Below are 16,471 nucleotides of genomic sequence, written 5' to 3'. Positions count from 1 at the left end.
CATACACCGTATAATACATTCATTTTCTCTGTAAGGAATCCACAAAGGTTTATATTTAATGTCATCAGTATTTAAACGAACGACGATAGGACAATAGATGATTAACATAGAACTGCTACCATCCATTGATGAAGGTCACCTGTAGGTGATAAACTGGAGAAGGATGTTGGGACTGTTTCTGTAAAATCCATACACCGTCAGCTACTTCTGATGTATGGGTTTAACTCTTGAAAAATTATTGGCAAGAAGTTTCAAAGCTGAAATGCGCGAAAAAATGTTGCGTCTCGCCAAAGCGCTGAACCCGCGCAGGAGATGGTCAGGCGGACCGGCCGCCGGAGGCGAGCCTCCTTCTAGCGCAACGGCAGCGGGCCGCGCTGGACTGGGACCGTCCCTCCGCACCTCGGCAGCACTAGACGGGATCCTTGCCCGCGTCCCGCACTGCCACCAGCTCATCCCTCCAATGCCCAGCTCAGTGATGGCGTACTTTCGATAACAGCACACTACTAAATTTCAACTGAACTTTCAAGACCTGTCGTCCTATATTGCAGAGAACCAGGAAATTACAGCACAAAATGCCAAAGAAGAGAGCTTCCAACGGTAGAAACAAGAAGGGTAGAGGTCACGTCAAGCCAGTGAGATGTGTCAACTGTTCCAAGTCTGTTCCAAAGGACAAGGCTATCAAGAGAATGGCCATCAGAAACATCGTTGAAGCTGCCGCCATCAGAGATTTGTCTGAGGCATCTGTCTACGCCGAATACGCCCTACCAAAGACTTACAACAAGTTGCACTACTGTGTCTCCTGTGCCATTCACGCAAGAATCGTCAGAGTCAGATCCAGAACCGACAGAAGAAACAGAGCTCCTCCTCAAAGACAGAGATTCAACAGAGAGAACAGAGTGTCTCCTGCTGACGCCGCTAAGAAGGCTTTGTAAGCATGTTTGGAGTCCACTCTATCCTACTTCTAGTCTAGTTTCTTCAAATCTACATAATAAATGCTAAATTGTATGGTATTAAAGAGCAGAGGTGTGTTCTCGTCGAAAGCGATGGGCCCTGAAGCGGCCCCTTGGCTAACAGAAAATTTGTTCGCTCACCCTTTAATCGTTAAGAGACGTTGAAGAATGCGTAGAGATTAACCATCAGAGGGATCGGTTCGAGCACTGGCACCTTCGATTGAGTTATTTGGGGATCTTTGGAAGCTCATTGGGACTTGGTCTTTGAATTGACGACGGAGCTCTTTGGTACGAACTGTAATCTGGTGTTGTCGGCTTCGAGTTCTGACTTTGTTTATCTTGCGGGATCCATCCAATTGAGTTTTGCCACCACTACACTTGCAGATCATTGGTATTTCGTCATAATCGCTTGATGCAATGACATTGGAGAATTTTGATTTCAAGTTCAGTCAGTGTTTTGGGGATAAAGCGGACATAGTGGTCACCGAGGCCGATATCATCACGGCGGTGGAATTCGATCGTTTGGGAGACTACTTGGCTACCGGTGACCGCGGTGGCCGTGTTGTGTTGTTTGAGAGGAACAACGATAAACACTGTGAGTACAAGTTCTTGACGGAGTTCCAAAGTCACGACGCAGAATTCGATTATTTGAAATCGCTCGAGATTGAGGAGAAGATAAATCAGATCAAATGGTTGCGACCCACGCAGAAATCTCACTTCCTCTTGAGTACAAACGACAAAACGATCAAGCTTTGGAAGATTTATGAGAAAAACGTGAAACTTGTCAGTGAGAACAACTTATCCGAGGGCCAAGCTTTGAAAAGACACTACGGCGCAAGCCCAAACAACGGGAATGGGTCTGCTAGGGCTGCACTTAGCTTGCAGAATTTAAGACTGCCAAAATTATCCCAGCATGACACAATCATAGCCGCGGCGCCGAAAAGAACCTATAGTAACGCTCATACTTATCACATCAACTCGATCTCGATTAGTTCCGACCAGGAAACTTTCATTAGTGCAGATGATTTGAGGATCAATCTTTGGAATTTGGACATACCGGACCAGAGTTTTAATATCGTCGACATTAAGCCCGCTAATATGGAGGAACTGACTGAGGTTATCACAAGTGCAGAGTTCCATCCCGAGCATTGTAATCTATTCATGTATTCATCTTCAAAGGGTACCATAAAGTTGTGTGATATGCGGCTAAATGCCTTGTGTGATAATAAGACAAGGACTTTTGAAGAGTATCTGGATCCAATTAATCATAATTTTTTTACAGAAATCACTTCGTCCATCTCTGATGTCAAATTCAGTCCCAACGGACGCTACATCGCGTCAAGAGATTACTTGACGGTGAAAATTTGGGATGTCAATATGGATAACAAGCCATTGAAGACCATAAACATTCATGATCAACTGAAGGAAAGGCTGAGTGATACTTATGAAAACGACGCAATTTTTGACAAATTTGAGGTGTGCTTCAGCGGCGATAGTTCAAGCGTAATGACTGGCTCTTACGATAACAACTTTATGATTTATCCCAATGTAATCAATACCGGTGATGATCCCCGCGGCGTTGTAAAGAGCTTTGGTGACGAGAATCAAACCATAAACTTCAACAGCGATAAAAAATCCTCGAAGGATAAAGCAATGAAATTCAACAGCAATATTAATAAAGGTAATAGTAGTAATGATCTGAGAAATAATGGTTCTACCTTGGGCGGAAGAAAGGGGAATAGACGGAGAAGCAGTAATAGCAGTCGAAACAGTAATGAAGACAACGGAAATACCCTAAACGAAATCGTTCTGCAAGCGGATAAGACGGCTTTCAAGAGCAAAAGATATGGATTAGCGCAAAGATCAGCAAGAAACAAGGATTGGGGTGACAATATTGATTTCAAGAAGAGTATTCTACATTTTTCGTGGCACCCCAGAGAAAATAGCATTGCCGTGGCTGCGACGAACAATTTATTCATATTTTCTGCATTGTAATGGTTTCGTCTAAGTGTTTGTGTGTGATTTTATAGGTCTGATCTTTTCCCTCTCGTCTCATTAGAGAGCGACTGGCAATACAAGTCATTATTCCAACACCATCTGTAGCCCCCAGCGTCCTGGTAAATCCAGCACAATTTGGGTGACCCGTCACGCAGTGTCGAACAAATGAGACCATGCGTTGTAATCTAAAATTGCTTCAATTATCACTATCACATAGATAAATTTTAGCTAAAAGATCAGAATTTCTCATTCTGAGTCATTCTGTCATCTTGAAGTGAGAGTTAAATATTATCATGCCCAAATATTGTATTCCTTATTCTTTCCTTTCTGAGGATCCTTAATCATCGTGTGCAACGTGTCTATTGACAACTGGGTTCCAGAATAAAGTCTTGTCCCCATCACCCCAGAAAAATGGCTTAATCCTGATATTTTGATATTCGTAGTCTCTTGGCCATTCAGAATCTGGCACATGTTTTAGGTGTTGACGGTGTTCGTAATGTTCCTTCTCGACAAAGTAAGTGTTGACGGTGGCCAAAGCGATAGCTGGTAGAGCAACGAACAAACTGATCTTGTACCACAAACCAGAAGTTTCCTTAGCATGATGTTGGGTTGCTTCTAGCGATTTCTTGAAAGCCTCAGCAGCTGCCTTGTTTGGAGCACCGAAAGCTGGCTCCAATGCATGAGGAGGTAGAGAAGAGTACTTTCTTAGCACTTGTCTAAACATGCTTCAAAAATTTGGAATCCTGGATCAGACTTGCTGAAAAATGAGCTTAGTGTGCGTTCACACTCACTGATGTTCTCGATATATCAAGCAATGTAGTGCTCCCCGACCAGGAGAATAGTTCAGAAGCCGAGTGTCCGATAGAACTCGCACGACGAATTTAAGGACACCTATTGGACAAAAGTCATGTGACCACACTCTACGCGATATATGCTGGAGAGCGTTCACTAGTATACCGATATCGAATAGATGGCGGTAGCGAGCCGTAAGTTGTCATATGGATGATATGGGAGCGTAGCAGGATCTCGGATGAGCCTAGTGCCTTGTATTCGTCGCTTTGGTCCTTCTGTGTGCTGTCTGTTCGCCGTTTTTTAGCGTTTTGGGCCTGTTTGAATAGCTTGCAACTGCTTGTCTTTCGCTCAATTGACTTTGGAGAAACTTCTCGTACCTTTTCTTAACGTCTGGCTCATGGATATTTGTTCCCGTCAGCTGGTTGCCTATTGTAAACCAGCCTGGTCTCAAGTTGTGATCTCTACCGAAAATCTCAAGCTTCCTAGCGTGTTGTCCGACTAGCCTCTCTATTAATCCATACAGCTCATCGGGCTTTCTGCTCGTCTCTCTGGTTGATGAAACGATCAAGTCCGTGTCCAAGCGCTTATTAAGCCACTGCGGCTTGCCCTTGAGCCCGACTAGTAAATGCTCTTTCGAGTGATTCAGCCAGTGACCAGTCCGTCCGGTTACTATAGTGCGATTCAATTGGTTAGTCTTTATCCATGCAATCTCATGAATTACCTGGTAGCCCCACTTCTGCAATGATTCTTTTCCTAGTTCAATTGCCCGTCCGGTAACCCACAAAAAGAGCAAGCCTTCTTCTTGCAACTGATTGAGGGGCAAGTCCAGCAGTTCAACATCGTTGCATGTTCCGTAGGGAAGATTCATATGAATGTTCCAGGCTGGATCTGCTACCACTGCGGAGAATTTTCCCAAGATACTAAAATCAAACTTTCTAACGTCGCATTGAATCCACTGCCGAGGTGTTTCGACTTTAATCGCGTCAGCGCTGCAGTTACCGTGAGTGTAGAAGGGAACACCGACCTGAAGCTTGATCTGCTTGTTGATTTCCTCCGTAGCAACGCCTACTTTCACTTTCAGGGACTCTGGAAAATACTGCAGGTAGTGCACATAACGACATGTGTTTAGCTTGTGGCAAGTATCCAAATAAGAACAATCGCCGAGGTTCATATCCGTCTGAGGTCTCAAATAAGGCACATAATGTATTTTACTTCTCAGGCAGTCCATGAGGCTAGGACAATGTCCATCCGCCTTGGATAGTTTGACCGATTGCACTGACGTGATCTTATTATTCACTACAGTCACGGCGCTGGAAAGAAGCATACCATGTCGACGGTCTGCACAAACAGGAACGTATTGTGCCATCTGCACTGTTTTCCGAGCCCTCTCCTTGCCCAGCATTACAGAGGCAGGCTCAATGTTCAAGCAATGTTGCAACTGGTCTAAGAGTCTGTGGTGACTCAGTCCTTCTCCGCTGTCTTGATCCACCAACCGCAGAAGCTTGTCAAGAAGCCCTGCAGGCTCGTCACCTGCAGATCTCCCGGGCTTTACTTTGGCCTGGCTACCGCTAAGAACGTTAAGAAGGCACTGCAGCTGTGCTTGATGCACAAATTCCAACTCTGCAGTCTCTTTAACAGCCCAATGGTCTTCTGTGAACACCAACGAACCTGGTGCAACGTCACAAATGGCTTCCACATTCCGCACAAACCTTTCAAACACATATCCCGTAGTGTCTTGATCCCTCATCTTGCAATCCATCACGTACAAGGGGAATATCCTTCGAAGCTGGCCCGAAACCGGGAGGGCCAGCAACTCACGATGGTTTTCTGCCAAATACCGTACCAGATTTTCGTCAATCATCCCTCCTAGCTTCTGCCTGGGCCTCTTCGGTTCTTGAAAGTGGTCTATTAGCGTTTAAACCGTCCAGATCAATCAGCCGCCGAGCTGCTGCACATAACCACATGATGTGTTTCACGTCAGTTTCACCACAACCAAGATGAAACAACCAACATCACTCAGAAGAGAGGATATAAAGGGATCTATTCCATAGGTGGACACTCATTAGCCTGGATGTTTCCTGAGCAGCATTGTCCATCAATTGCGCAGTTGTTGACGGCAAAACGGAGCTCAAATCGAGAAATCAGCACAGAACACTCAAGCTACCTTCAAGCGCAAGGCTCTGGTCTTCTAAACGCTATCCAGGCTCTCAATAGACGGTATCTCGAGCCAAAACTGGTGAAGTAGAGTTGTTTATACCGTTTGATCTTCACAAGATATGGTTCGTGCGACGCGATACATATAACAAGAGCTCCAGAGGTTAAAGCTGAGCTTGATCCATCACCAACTAGCAGGTAGTGGCCACTCTGGGGGATCTGAGTAGCTGGAGCGTGGTCGGTATGGAGTCCACGTTCTCTTACGATGAGAAAACTAGAAAAGAACAACCGTTATATGAATTTGGGTCTACTTATTGTCCGAGAGTGTCTTACCATTTCAACCCGAAAGTCTCAAACTACCACTATGGTGTACGACACCCCATGAAGCCTTTCAGACTCATGCTGACGGACCATCTGGTGTCGTCATATGGACTGCATCAGATTATGGACTTGTACGAGACGAGAGCAGCAACAAAGAATGAAATGACAGAATTCCACACAGCAGATTACATCAATTTCCTATGCAAAGTGACTCCGGAGAACCTGAGCAAGATGCCTAGAGGTACTTTGGAGAAATTTAATATCGGAGACGACTGTCCCATTTTTCAGAATTTGTTCACCTACAGCTCGCTATATGCTGGAGCATCGCTGGACGCAGCAAGGAAGCTGATAAACGACCAGTCGGACATAGCAATCAATTGGTCAGGCGGCCTACACCATGCCAAGAAGAACAATCCATCAGGGTTCTGCTACGTGAATGATATTGTGCTGGCGATCCTGAGCCTGCTGCGATATCATCCAAGGGTGCTGTATATCGATATCGATCTGCACCATGGCGACGGAGTGCAGGAGGCATTCTACACAACTGATCGCGTTTACACGATTTCGTTTCACAAATACAATGGCGAATTTTTCCCGGGAACTGGTAATTACGACGAGGTGGGTTGTGCAAGCGGGAAACACTTTGCCATGAACGTTCCTCTCGATGATGGCATCGACGACGACTCTTACATCAACCTATTCAAATCAATCATTGATCCACTGATCACATCCTACAAGCCAACGGTTATCATACAACAGTGCGGGGCCGATTCACTAGGACATGACAGACTCGGATGCTTCAACCTCAACATCAAAGCACATGGAGAGTGCGTGAAATTTGTACGATCTTTTGGAATTCCTATGTTGGTCGTTGGCGGTGGAGGCTACACCCCAAGAAACGTATCTCGGCTTTGGGCGTATGAAACAGGTGTATTGAACAACGTGCTCTTATCAAAAGACCTGCCAGAGGATATACCGTTTCGCGATTGGTTTGGGCCCGATTACTCGCTTTATCCTGTCCTCGATGATCTCTACGAGAACAAAAACAGCAAGAAATATCTAGAAGACATTCGAATACGATGTTATGAGAGTATAAGGTACCTTCAGGGCGCGCCCAGCGTTCGCATGGATGCTGATTGCATACCGACGACGGACATTTCAGGGATTACGCCAGAGGAGGAAGATTTAATTAAAGAATTGAATGAGGAGGATGAATCCTGGAGATTGATTCAAATGGAAAAGGAGAATGCGAAAACGCCGTAGCTGAATCTGTGCTTTGATTTTTGTCGTCGCAATAATGATAAAAGTGCTTGTAATTTATTTATGATACTTGTTAGTTAAAAGTGGGCTCGCATCGCACTCGCTAGAGGTTTTTCTGACAAAACGCTCGAATTCATCAAGCACCGTAATCGGCTTAAGGCTATATAAACTAGCGAAAGAAGTGGATCGAGTATCGTTAGGCCTGAGTATGTCTCATATCGGCCTTTTGAAAGTTGCATCCGCCCTTTTGTTTCTTGCACTAATATGTAACCTAGCACAAAAGCTGTTCGAAAGGTACATTGCCTTTTATTTAAGACAATGGCTCATGAATTGCTCAGGTGGTGAATGCAATAATTTGAGATGGTGGCAAAGATTTCCTCCACTAGAAAAGTTGGTTTGGAGTTTTCTTGATAGCACGGAGGGCGAAGACTGAAAAGGCTAGAAGCACTTCATGTAAAGTTTGTACAACTATCTATTAAGAATAAAATACAGTACGGAATCTATCACATGGGTCAGATATCCTCCCTAAGTTCAACGCCACCGACTGCCCAAATTTCTCTTTCATCCTCGAACTGATCACTAAACATTGCTTCCGCATCACCGCCTTCTGCAATTCTGTCACGTTCAACATTGGCCAGTCTCTTGCCCACTCTCTTGGTGTAGTCGCCGATGGATCTCAATTGAACAGGAGCACCTGCCGCGTTTGTTAACTGGTCGCCTCCAGAGGAAACCTTTTCAAACCAGGAGTTGAATGTCGCCATATCACTTTCTTCGACCAATCTGAAGATCGCCAAGTAGGCTTTTTCTGACGCTAGCTTGATAGGAATCACATTATCCCGCAGACAAGAGAAAACGGAAGGTCCTAAAATGTCCAAGAAAGGTTCAATGCTTTCCTTGAATTTGTGTCTGGCTAAAGTCCTAACAACGACTAATGACAGACGTCTTGCATCGAGCGAAGAACTCGTGGGCTGAAGCATGGTTACAGACAAGGATCGTATTAGCTTACCAATAGCATCCTCACCCAACCGCATACGTCTGTCATTGTCGGCATTAGAAAATGGAGAATTTGTTTCACCCTCGAGTAGTAGTAGTTTGCCAGCAGCTATCAAGCCATTTTCGCAAAAGTAGGGGCTTGGCGAGCTGATAGCGCTCAGAATATAGCCGATCAGTTGATCCAATAATCCGTCATCCATCAGATGGTGGGGTACATCCCTCAGGAATGAATTCAGAGTCAAAATGCCGAACTTGCCAAAATCGTCAGACAGATCGGACTCTAGGACTTTTTGCTTCAAAATCTTTTGCGCTTCTTCGGTAGATAAAACTTCGGACACCGCACCAATTAGTCTAGCGTAAGCGGTAACTAGCTTATCGTTTGATGACAGAATTTCTTCCTCGACTAGATCGACAATTTTCAACTTTGAGGGCTCGGCCAACTTGCTACCGGCCTTTCCTACGACTTCTAATAGGGCTTTAAGCATAGCAGTCTTGACACCCATATCCGTTGCCTGCTTTGCAGCAGTGACTAGTTCAACAACCAGAGGATCAACACGAGGCTGATACTCGATCAATGTTCCTAGTGCCTTAGCTGCGCGCAGTCTTAAAGTCTCGTTCGATGGATCAGACAAAGATTTTATGAAAGTTCTTTGCAATTGGGGAATAAAGGGTCTTAGGAACTGTGGGATCTTGGCAAATAAAATATTCAATGCAAACAAAATGGCCGCCTTGATATCACTGTTGAATCTTTCTCCAACCACACGAATCAATGGACCAGTAATAGTGCTAACGTAAGGTTTCAAGTTTGCTGCGGGTGTTTTGGAAACAACGTCCGCTATACCCAAAGCAGAGTCTTCACGTTCGTCGTTAGATCCATACATCAAACCATGTAAGAATATAGGCAAAACACAGCTTGGACCCTTGGGTTGTGCAAATGCCGGAAGATCCTTCCCAGACTGACCTGTCATCTGTAGTGCCTGCTTTGCTGGCTTAATGAACTTCTCCAGATCAGATTTACCTTTTGCTGTCGCAAGAAGTGCAGAAAGGGCTTCGAAATTTCCTTGAACAATACGCATGTCAGAATCATCGAGCGATAAGATCGCATTGGAGACAAAATCTATTTGGTAAGCATCGTAATCCAGAGCAGTTTTAGAAAAGAAATTGGGCAATTGCTGCAAGACAACAATACGTTTTTCAGGAATTTCGCTTTTGAGCAAAGCCATGATCTGCTGTAGCAATGGATGGAGCCCCTCACCTTCGGTAACAGACAAAAACACCTTGCCTAGTGCAGTTGCTAGTGCATCCTTAGCCTTTTCTTCTGCATTTTCATCGATGAGGGCATCCACTAGAGCGTTAATGATGGTCCCCAGTCTTTTATAAAGTGCAGAACCAGCAACCTCAGCTAATGAGCCCATAGCGGACGCCTTAAAAGCATCAATGGGTGGCGATAGCAAAGTTGGGATAAGAATTGGGAAAATAATATCGGACTTGGTAGACATGATTTCCTGTAGACCCAAAAGGGCGCATTCTGCATCATCCAGGGATTCCAACAGATGCAGCATGTACCGCAAAACTTCGTCGACTGCAACGTTTCCAGCAACCTCTTGATAGGCATCGAAACATTGAGCCGATGCCTGTCTCACAGTTTCACTGCTATCCACTAATGTATCACGTATAATTCCGACAATCAATGGTTGGAAATCAGAGAGTAACTCTAGAGAGGAAGATGTAATGAGCTCACGTAAAGCAATACAAACACCTTGTCTAGAGTCGGGACTACTTTTTTCCTCCAAAGACTTCGTTAGGGTTGGCAAAATTTGTGCGAGAGCATTGCCGCCCACTCTGCGAACCATATCACCCAAGGTCTGAGCCGCGATCTTGCGCAAGGTCTCAGAAGACGAAGCTAGGTGAATTACGATTGTACTGATCAAAGTAGGTAAAATCTCTTTGACTGTACGCGGAGTGTTTGGAACAAGCGCTTTCCAGATATCCACAGTATTGGCTCTAACGATTCCAGAGGTATCATTCCTGCAAACAAACAGTGCGGATAGAATTCTGTTGCGACGCTCCTGTCCAAGAACGTCAACCATCTTTTTACTCACTTCACCATGATACTCACCGTCCTCTTCGCTAAACTCATTTTTGGAGGAAATTCCAGTGACCTGGAAGAGAAGTTCACCCGATAACTGTACAGAGGACAACCTGATCCGCTCATTCTCGTCAAACATTCCTCTCTCCAATTCGGGTAGCAGTAGATCGATAGCCTTGGTAGCGTAATTTTTTACTATTAACTTGCCTGCTTTCAACGCTGAGTCCCGGATATTCTCGTCTGCATCAGCTAGACCGGCCAGAATCGGTTGAATAATTTGATTGATATAAGGAGCAAACTGAGAGCCAAAACAAATAGGCAGGAAGAGAAGTAATGGCATATAGCCCTCTCTGACGTAACTTCTGTAGCTTGATACTCCAGCCAATATAACTGGCAACATTTCCTCCAATTTCGACAAACCCAAACCGGATATAACCTCTGCCAGTGCCTGGGCTGAACCCAAACGATCGCCAGACCTTGTTTCGTCACTTAGACTTTCCAATAAACGGTCGATCAAGTCTGGGAATTGTTCCTCACCTAGTTTTTCAACCAAAGCACCCAATGCACGAGCTGCAGTGGCTCTGGTACTGGGCACAGGGTCAACCATGGCTATTTCAACTTCATCGATGAGCTGCTGCAAATAAGGAATTAAATCCTTCGTGTCAACCAAGATAGCCATATTTCCGACAATTTTGCAGGCCTTTCTTTTAGTATTCGCCGAGCGATCATGCATACCACGATGAATAACATGGATAATTAGTGCTAATGATGGACCATCAATGTAGTGCACAAATTGGGTTTCAATCAGCGAGTCCAATGCAGTATCAGTGTGCTTTGTGGGGTCCCCAATAGCTTTGATTAACACCGGAACCAGTTTCTGAATTTCAGGATTTCTTATAACCTCGCCAAACCGTTTCAGTGACTCGTCTGCTGCCTTACGCACCTCTTTGTGGGAATCACTTAGAACACCCACCATTTGGGGGACAATAGTTGAAAGAGAGGTAGATAGTTGGGAAGGATCCAAGTAGGCCATGTTACCCAATAACTCAACTGATCCTCTTTTGGTTCGCCAAGAAATCTCATCCAGATTTGATATGGCAACTGGTATAAGCTTTTTGACACCGAAACTTGTGGTATGCGCCATGATGGCTCGGGTAGCCCCAGCTGTTGCATCTCTAACTTCTGGCACTGAATCTCCTAGATTTTTCAGAATGTTTGGAAGAATTTCAATCACATATGGCTCAAAGTACTTTCCTAGAGATTTGGAGAGGTACTCAAAGGCAAACGCGACTGATTCGCGCCTCTTTGGTTCCTTTTTATCTTCTGCCGCCTCAATTAAGTCTCTTATGATGTCGAACTGAGATAAAGCCGAAATGCCATAGCCTTTCACCAGACCAGCTATACCCCACGCAGCACCTTTCCTACAGACTACGGGTACCGCTGGATTCAGCAGCTTATCCATGAGGTCATGCAAGTATGCTTCAGCTCTCGATTCGAAAGATACAACTAAAGGCGAGAGACACGCTGATACGGCTTGCTGTACGTCAGAGGAGGGTGTGTCAAGCGTAACCAGTAACCTACTGATAATGGTATGGATCCTTTCATCCGTAGGACTCAAATGCCTTGCCAGCGACCCATAAAGAATGATTACATTCTCTTTGATAGTTGACTCTGTCTCGGCAGATAAAGAGCGTTCGAAGATAGGGATCAACGACTCCACATAACGAGATCCATGTTCAGTAATGATCTCCACACCAGCTTCTTTCATCTCCTGGCGCACTAAGGGTTCTCTATCCCCTAAAGCACCTTCTTGCACCAAGAATTTGACTATCTTGATGACCGACTCACCGTCTCGAGCCAAACGAACAAGATTGTGAAGAGCTATTGCCGCCGTGCTTCTCTCTGCCCAGGGATCTTTTCTCCCAGCTGCAGAAACGACCACCAAACCGTATTCATCTAGAATTGGTTTCAAGGGCTGAGCCTTTTCAAGATAGAATCTGATCAATGACATAAGACTATCATCAAAAGAGATCTCACCGCTTGTCATCAGCCACTCAGACGATGTCGCATAGGCTTTGGCAATGAAGAGTCTCAGACCACTGTCTGCTTGTCCGAAAAAAGTGAGAAGGGTATTCAATAGCCCTTTAGAGACGCTAAAATTGCTAAAGTCCCAAATGAAATCAGCAACGGTTCGATTAGAATCGTCGGAGTCAAACTTGCAAATAAAAATCTCTGGAGAGCATTCCAGGATAGGTTCCAATTCAAACTCATTATCAATCACTTGCAAAATAGTGCTGCGCACGAAGTCGCTAGGGGAAAGTAAGCTGGAAAGCAGAACCTGCACATCCTCTTCTGTTGGAGACACTGAGATGCTTTGACACAACGCATTTAAGCAGTCTTTAGCAGATTTGCTTTTTGAAGGTAGGTTGAGAAGTGAAAGGAGGACTTGAAGGATGGGCTTCCTTGGAATCGAAGAATCTTCAAAAGCATCAGCATGAACTGATAGAATCTCCATGGCCAGCAGTAAATGCTCCTCCTGCTCATCTTCTTCGACAAACTCAGTTCTTGATACCGGTTTGTCCGCGTTTTTAATCGCAACACGCTTGCCTTCCTCGAGCACGTTAATTAGTAGAGGTAACAAATAAATCAGCGTGAGCGAATCCAAAGGATTCTGCCCTGAGACAAACTTTACTCTGAAAAGAACTCTTGACAGTAATTCGAAAAGTGGTTCTTCCAGGAATCTCTCCTCCAGATTAGGGACTTGATTAGCTCGTAATATGGCTATTCCAACAAATAAACGCATTGAACCGAGACGTTCAGATATTAGGGAGGCTAAGTCCAAAAAAGCGTCTTGAGCTGAGTTGTTAATTAATTTGTTCGCTTTTGGTTCTATCGCGAGCGCCAACAGCTTGCTAACTGCAATAGGATACCAGATTTCGCTGCCATTATCAACGAGCTCAGCGTCTTTCAAAAGTTGTTTGATTAACTTTATGCTGCGAGTTAGCCTCAATGATATCTTGGATAGTTCCCGTCGTATTGTTGACTCCTTATTCAGTTGCTCGTTGACCAATGTTTGTTCCTCCTTCGTAAGCTTCTTGGACAGCTTCGCCACTTGCTTCTTTCTGATGCTGGCCTCCCACTTGAGCGTCTCGTACTCCTTAGAGTTCTTACTGATATTTTGCTGAAAATTTTTATTCAATACGTCAAAAACCATTTCGCCTTCTTTGCCAGCCCATATTAAGAAATCATCCTCGCTATGTTTAGATAGCTCATCGGGCCGCAGATCAGATTGAATGCAATCACTAATAAGTGGTGCTATAACTGCAGGGTTGACGAAGGACGTATAGGCAAAAGCCTGCACAACGCATTGACCGTACACCGATTGTGCGAGGTCTGCATTTCCCAATACATCATGGAACGTGCGAGCGATATCATGCTTATTTTCTTCAACCAGTTTCGCAGGATCCAATTTTGCATTAGCCACCAGACCAGCCCAATTATTTTTCAAGTTGAGAATTTTCCATTGCGACAGCGGAAGTAATTTGAGCAGAATCCTAACTTGGGTGTTCTTGTCTGGAATTTCTTGAGAGATTGCGTTCAAAACGGTGGTGATATAACCATAAGAAATAGGGTCTTGAGATTCGGTGTCCTTGCCCTGAATTCGACTCTCTAGCGCTTCAACGATACTCTGACCTATAAGTGCGGGCTCTCTTCTGTAGGTACGCTGAAGGATATCGCCACATCTCAAACGATCTGCTGCTCGTAAACTTCTTGATAGCGCCACATCGAGCAGACAACGCCCTAATGAACCTGAATCTGGTAATTTTTTCAAGGCTGTCAGGGCCTTTAGTGCCGCCTCTTCCATATCAGACGCCAATAAACGATCGAGGAACTCAAAACAAGCCCATTTACTCACTAAATCGTATCTCTGACAGTGAGCCAAGGTATCTGTTAAAAATTCAAGCAGGACATCAGAAAACTCATTCATAACGCTCTGTGAAGCCATATGGCAATTCCTCATGAAACTGGAAAACCACACTTTCCTTAAGTTCAGTTTCTTCTCTGCAAGCCCAGCAGTGATGATTTTGTTCAATGCGGGATCAGATTCCTTCAGGCTGAAATAGTGAAGAAAGAAGGCGCATAGCATATGACTGAGTGATATTTCATTAGCCTCTTTGGAAATATATGTGGCCAGGAGTGTTAAAATTTTCAAGCTTATTTTTCTTGAATACGTCGGGATGGCAAAAAGTATGTCAGATGCCATAGTTTTATACTCGGCATTCATGTTCGACTTGATGTTCTTGAAAATCTCATCAACCAGTCTTAGCAGGTCATCCTCCTGCGTTTGAGCTTCCGTAACATTGGATAGCAAGGTCAGCATAGAAGAAAGGGACTCATTTTTTACTTCCTCCTTTGCACTCTTCAGTGACGAAAAACATTGAGGCATTAGTTTCGAGGAAACAAAAAAATGAAGGAGGTCTATCTGTTGTGCATCGAGACCAGAGTAAAGCTCAGCAGAAAAATTTAAGCCGAATGAGGGAGCTCTTAAGATAGCCTTCTCTAGGCTAGGTAGAATCTGTGAATTGAGCTTACCCTCGTCGACGAATTCATGCAAAAAGGGCTTCAAGCAAACTTCGAGCGAAAAAACTGAAGGAGGGTCCTTTCCCAGAACAACCTCCTTACCGATAAAAGAACAATACTCATCGGCATATTTCTCCTTAAGCAGGTTATGAATTGCAGGCCTAGAAGGCAACAGCTGAAGACTGGCCTGGGTAAGAGCACCCATGAGTAATATAACGCCTGAAACTGGCAAAGAATTCTTGCTGTCGCCGAGTAAGATATCCAATATCAGACTGAAGCGCTCTTCGGCATTGTTCAAGGCGAACGATGAAACCAAGGCCTTGCTTGTTGACTGTAAAATGCTATGACGAACTCTTCTTCTGTGTTGATTTCGCTCACTGTGAGTTTTTTTCGTTGTTTCGCGAGTATCTAAAACGCTCTCAGCACCGTACGTGGCAAATGTGTGAGCCTTTACTAGGCGGCCGACGTGTTCTCTGAATACTTCGTCATCTTGGGCAATTATCTGAAGAAATGCATCATGCCATTCTAGCAGATTGAGATAATCTACCAAGGCTTTCGATCCGGGGGACTTCTCCACTTGTGCCAAAATAAAATCGATGTAACTTGACAAAAACCTGTTATCTAGCGTGACAACGCTGCTTAGAATCTTAACGACTAACGACTTCGATTTCGAGTCCTGGTATCTTGTAAATGTGTTTAAGAGAGCGAGAGAGATCTGAGATAATTGGGGGGTCTCCAATTCTCCTGAATTAACCAGTTGAAGCAATTCCTCCAAAAAGGGGACCCGTACCGAAACCATAGAGGATTGGCAACATCTTACCATATTTTGGGAGAACTTTTCCCAAATAAAGGCACCATTAGCAGCCATGTCCTAGCACTCGGATCACTCAGCAATGAAGCAGCTATCCACTAGCAATATTCCCAGGCGGCTACTGCTCAGTACCTTCATTAAGCCATTTAACCTATTTGTTTTGTATACCAGATCTATGAAAGGATTAAAATTTTTCATCGTATGTAACTACACTTTGGTACTATAAAAGGGACGATCCACAATTTCAAGATTCTTTTCCTGTAACTCTCAAGAACCCTATCAACTATTACAGTCTATGATGATAGGTTATAGTTTTAAAACATCCGTGCCCCGGAGGGGCTGAGTTACCATCTGGCTCAAGTATCAAGCGATATTTGAGTTGGGCTGGTCGATGTGGACTGCACCGCGGCCGTTTTCACCACCTTTATAGCGGTGCTGCTATTAGGATCAACTGAGACTGTCTTTTAAAATCTTGAAGATAACTAATGCTGGACCCCGAGTATGGTCTGGTTGCCATCTCCG

At 44.5% G+C, this 16,471-nt stretch overlaps 7 protein-coding genes across 7 annotated transcripts; 4 read left to right on the top strand and 3 right to left on the bottom strand.

Moving 5' to 3' along the window:
- Window positions 1–572: 572 nt before the first annotated feature.
- Window positions 573–932, top strand: RPS26A (40S ribosomal protein eS26; the record flags this gene model as incomplete). Its single annotated transcript, XM_037283516.1, has 1 exon — window positions 573–932. The coding sequence occupies one exon, from the start codon at window positions 573–575 to the stop codon at window positions 930–932; it is 360 nt and encodes a 119-aa protein (XP_037139412.1).
- A 435-nt stretch (window positions 933–1,367) lies between these two features.
- On the top strand, window positions 1,368–2,945 carry CDC55 (protein phosphatase 2A regulatory subunit CDC55; the record flags this gene model as incomplete). Its single annotated transcript, XM_037283515.1, has 1 exon — window positions 1,368–2,945. One exon carries the CDS (start codon window positions 1,368–1,370, stop codon window positions 2,943–2,945), a length of 1,578 nt encoding a protein of 525 aa, XP_037139411.1.
- Window positions 2,946–3,285: 340 nt separating this feature from the next.
- COX13 (cytochrome c oxidase subunit VIa) lies at window positions 3,286–3,672 on the bottom strand (the record flags this gene model as incomplete). The annotated part of the gene is made up of 1 exon (XM_037283514.1): window positions 3,286–3,672. The coding sequence occupies one exon, from the start codon at window positions 3,670–3,672 to the stop codon at window positions 3,286–3,288; it is 387 nt and encodes a 128-aa protein (XP_037139410.1).
- Window positions 3,673–3,984: 312 nt separating this feature from the next.
- Window positions 3,985–5,601, bottom strand: IME4 (mRNA (N6-adenosine)-methyltransferase; the record flags this gene model as incomplete). Its single annotated transcript, XM_037283513.1, has 1 exon — window positions 3,985–5,601. The coding sequence occupies one exon, from the start codon at window positions 5,599–5,601 to the stop codon at window positions 3,985–3,987; it is 1,617 nt and encodes a 538-aa protein (XP_037139409.1).
- Window positions 5,602–6,137: 536 nt separating this feature from the next.
- On the top strand, window positions 6,138–7,478 carry HOS2 (histone deacetylase HOS2; the record flags this gene model as incomplete). Its single annotated transcript, XM_037283512.1, has 1 exon — window positions 6,138–7,478. The coding sequence occupies one exon, from the start codon at window positions 6,138–6,140 to the stop codon at window positions 7,476–7,478; it is 1,341 nt and encodes a 446-aa protein (XP_037139408.1).
- A 205-nt stretch (window positions 7,479–7,683) lies between these two features.
- HG536_0D02550 (uncharacterized protein) lies at window positions 7,684–7,908 on the top strand (the record flags this gene model as incomplete). The annotated part of the gene is made up of 1 exon (XM_037283511.1): window positions 7,684–7,908. One exon carries the CDS (start codon window positions 7,684–7,686, stop codon window positions 7,906–7,908), a length of 225 nt encoding a protein of 74 aa, XP_037139407.1.
- Window positions 7,909–7,987: 79 nt separating this feature from the next.
- On the bottom strand, window positions 7,988–16,006 carry GCN1 (Gcn1p; the record flags this gene model as incomplete). The annotated part of the gene is made up of 1 exon (XM_037283510.1): window positions 7,988–16,006. One exon carries the CDS (start codon window positions 16,004–16,006, stop codon window positions 7,988–7,990), a length of 8,019 nt encoding a protein of 2,672 aa, XP_037139406.1.
- Window positions 16,007–16,471: the final 465 nt, after the last annotated feature.

The sequence above is a fragment of the Torulaspora globosa genome, chromosome 4 (genome assembly GCF_014133895.1).
Source record: "Torulaspora globosa chromosome 4, complete sequence".
Classification (NCBI taxonomy): domain Eukaryota; kingdom Fungi; phylum Ascomycota; class Saccharomycetes; order Saccharomycetales; family Saccharomycetaceae; genus Torulaspora; species Torulaspora globosa.
The sequence above is the reverse complement of the archived record's forward strand: the minus strand, read 5'-3'. Positions and strand labels throughout refer to the sequence as shown.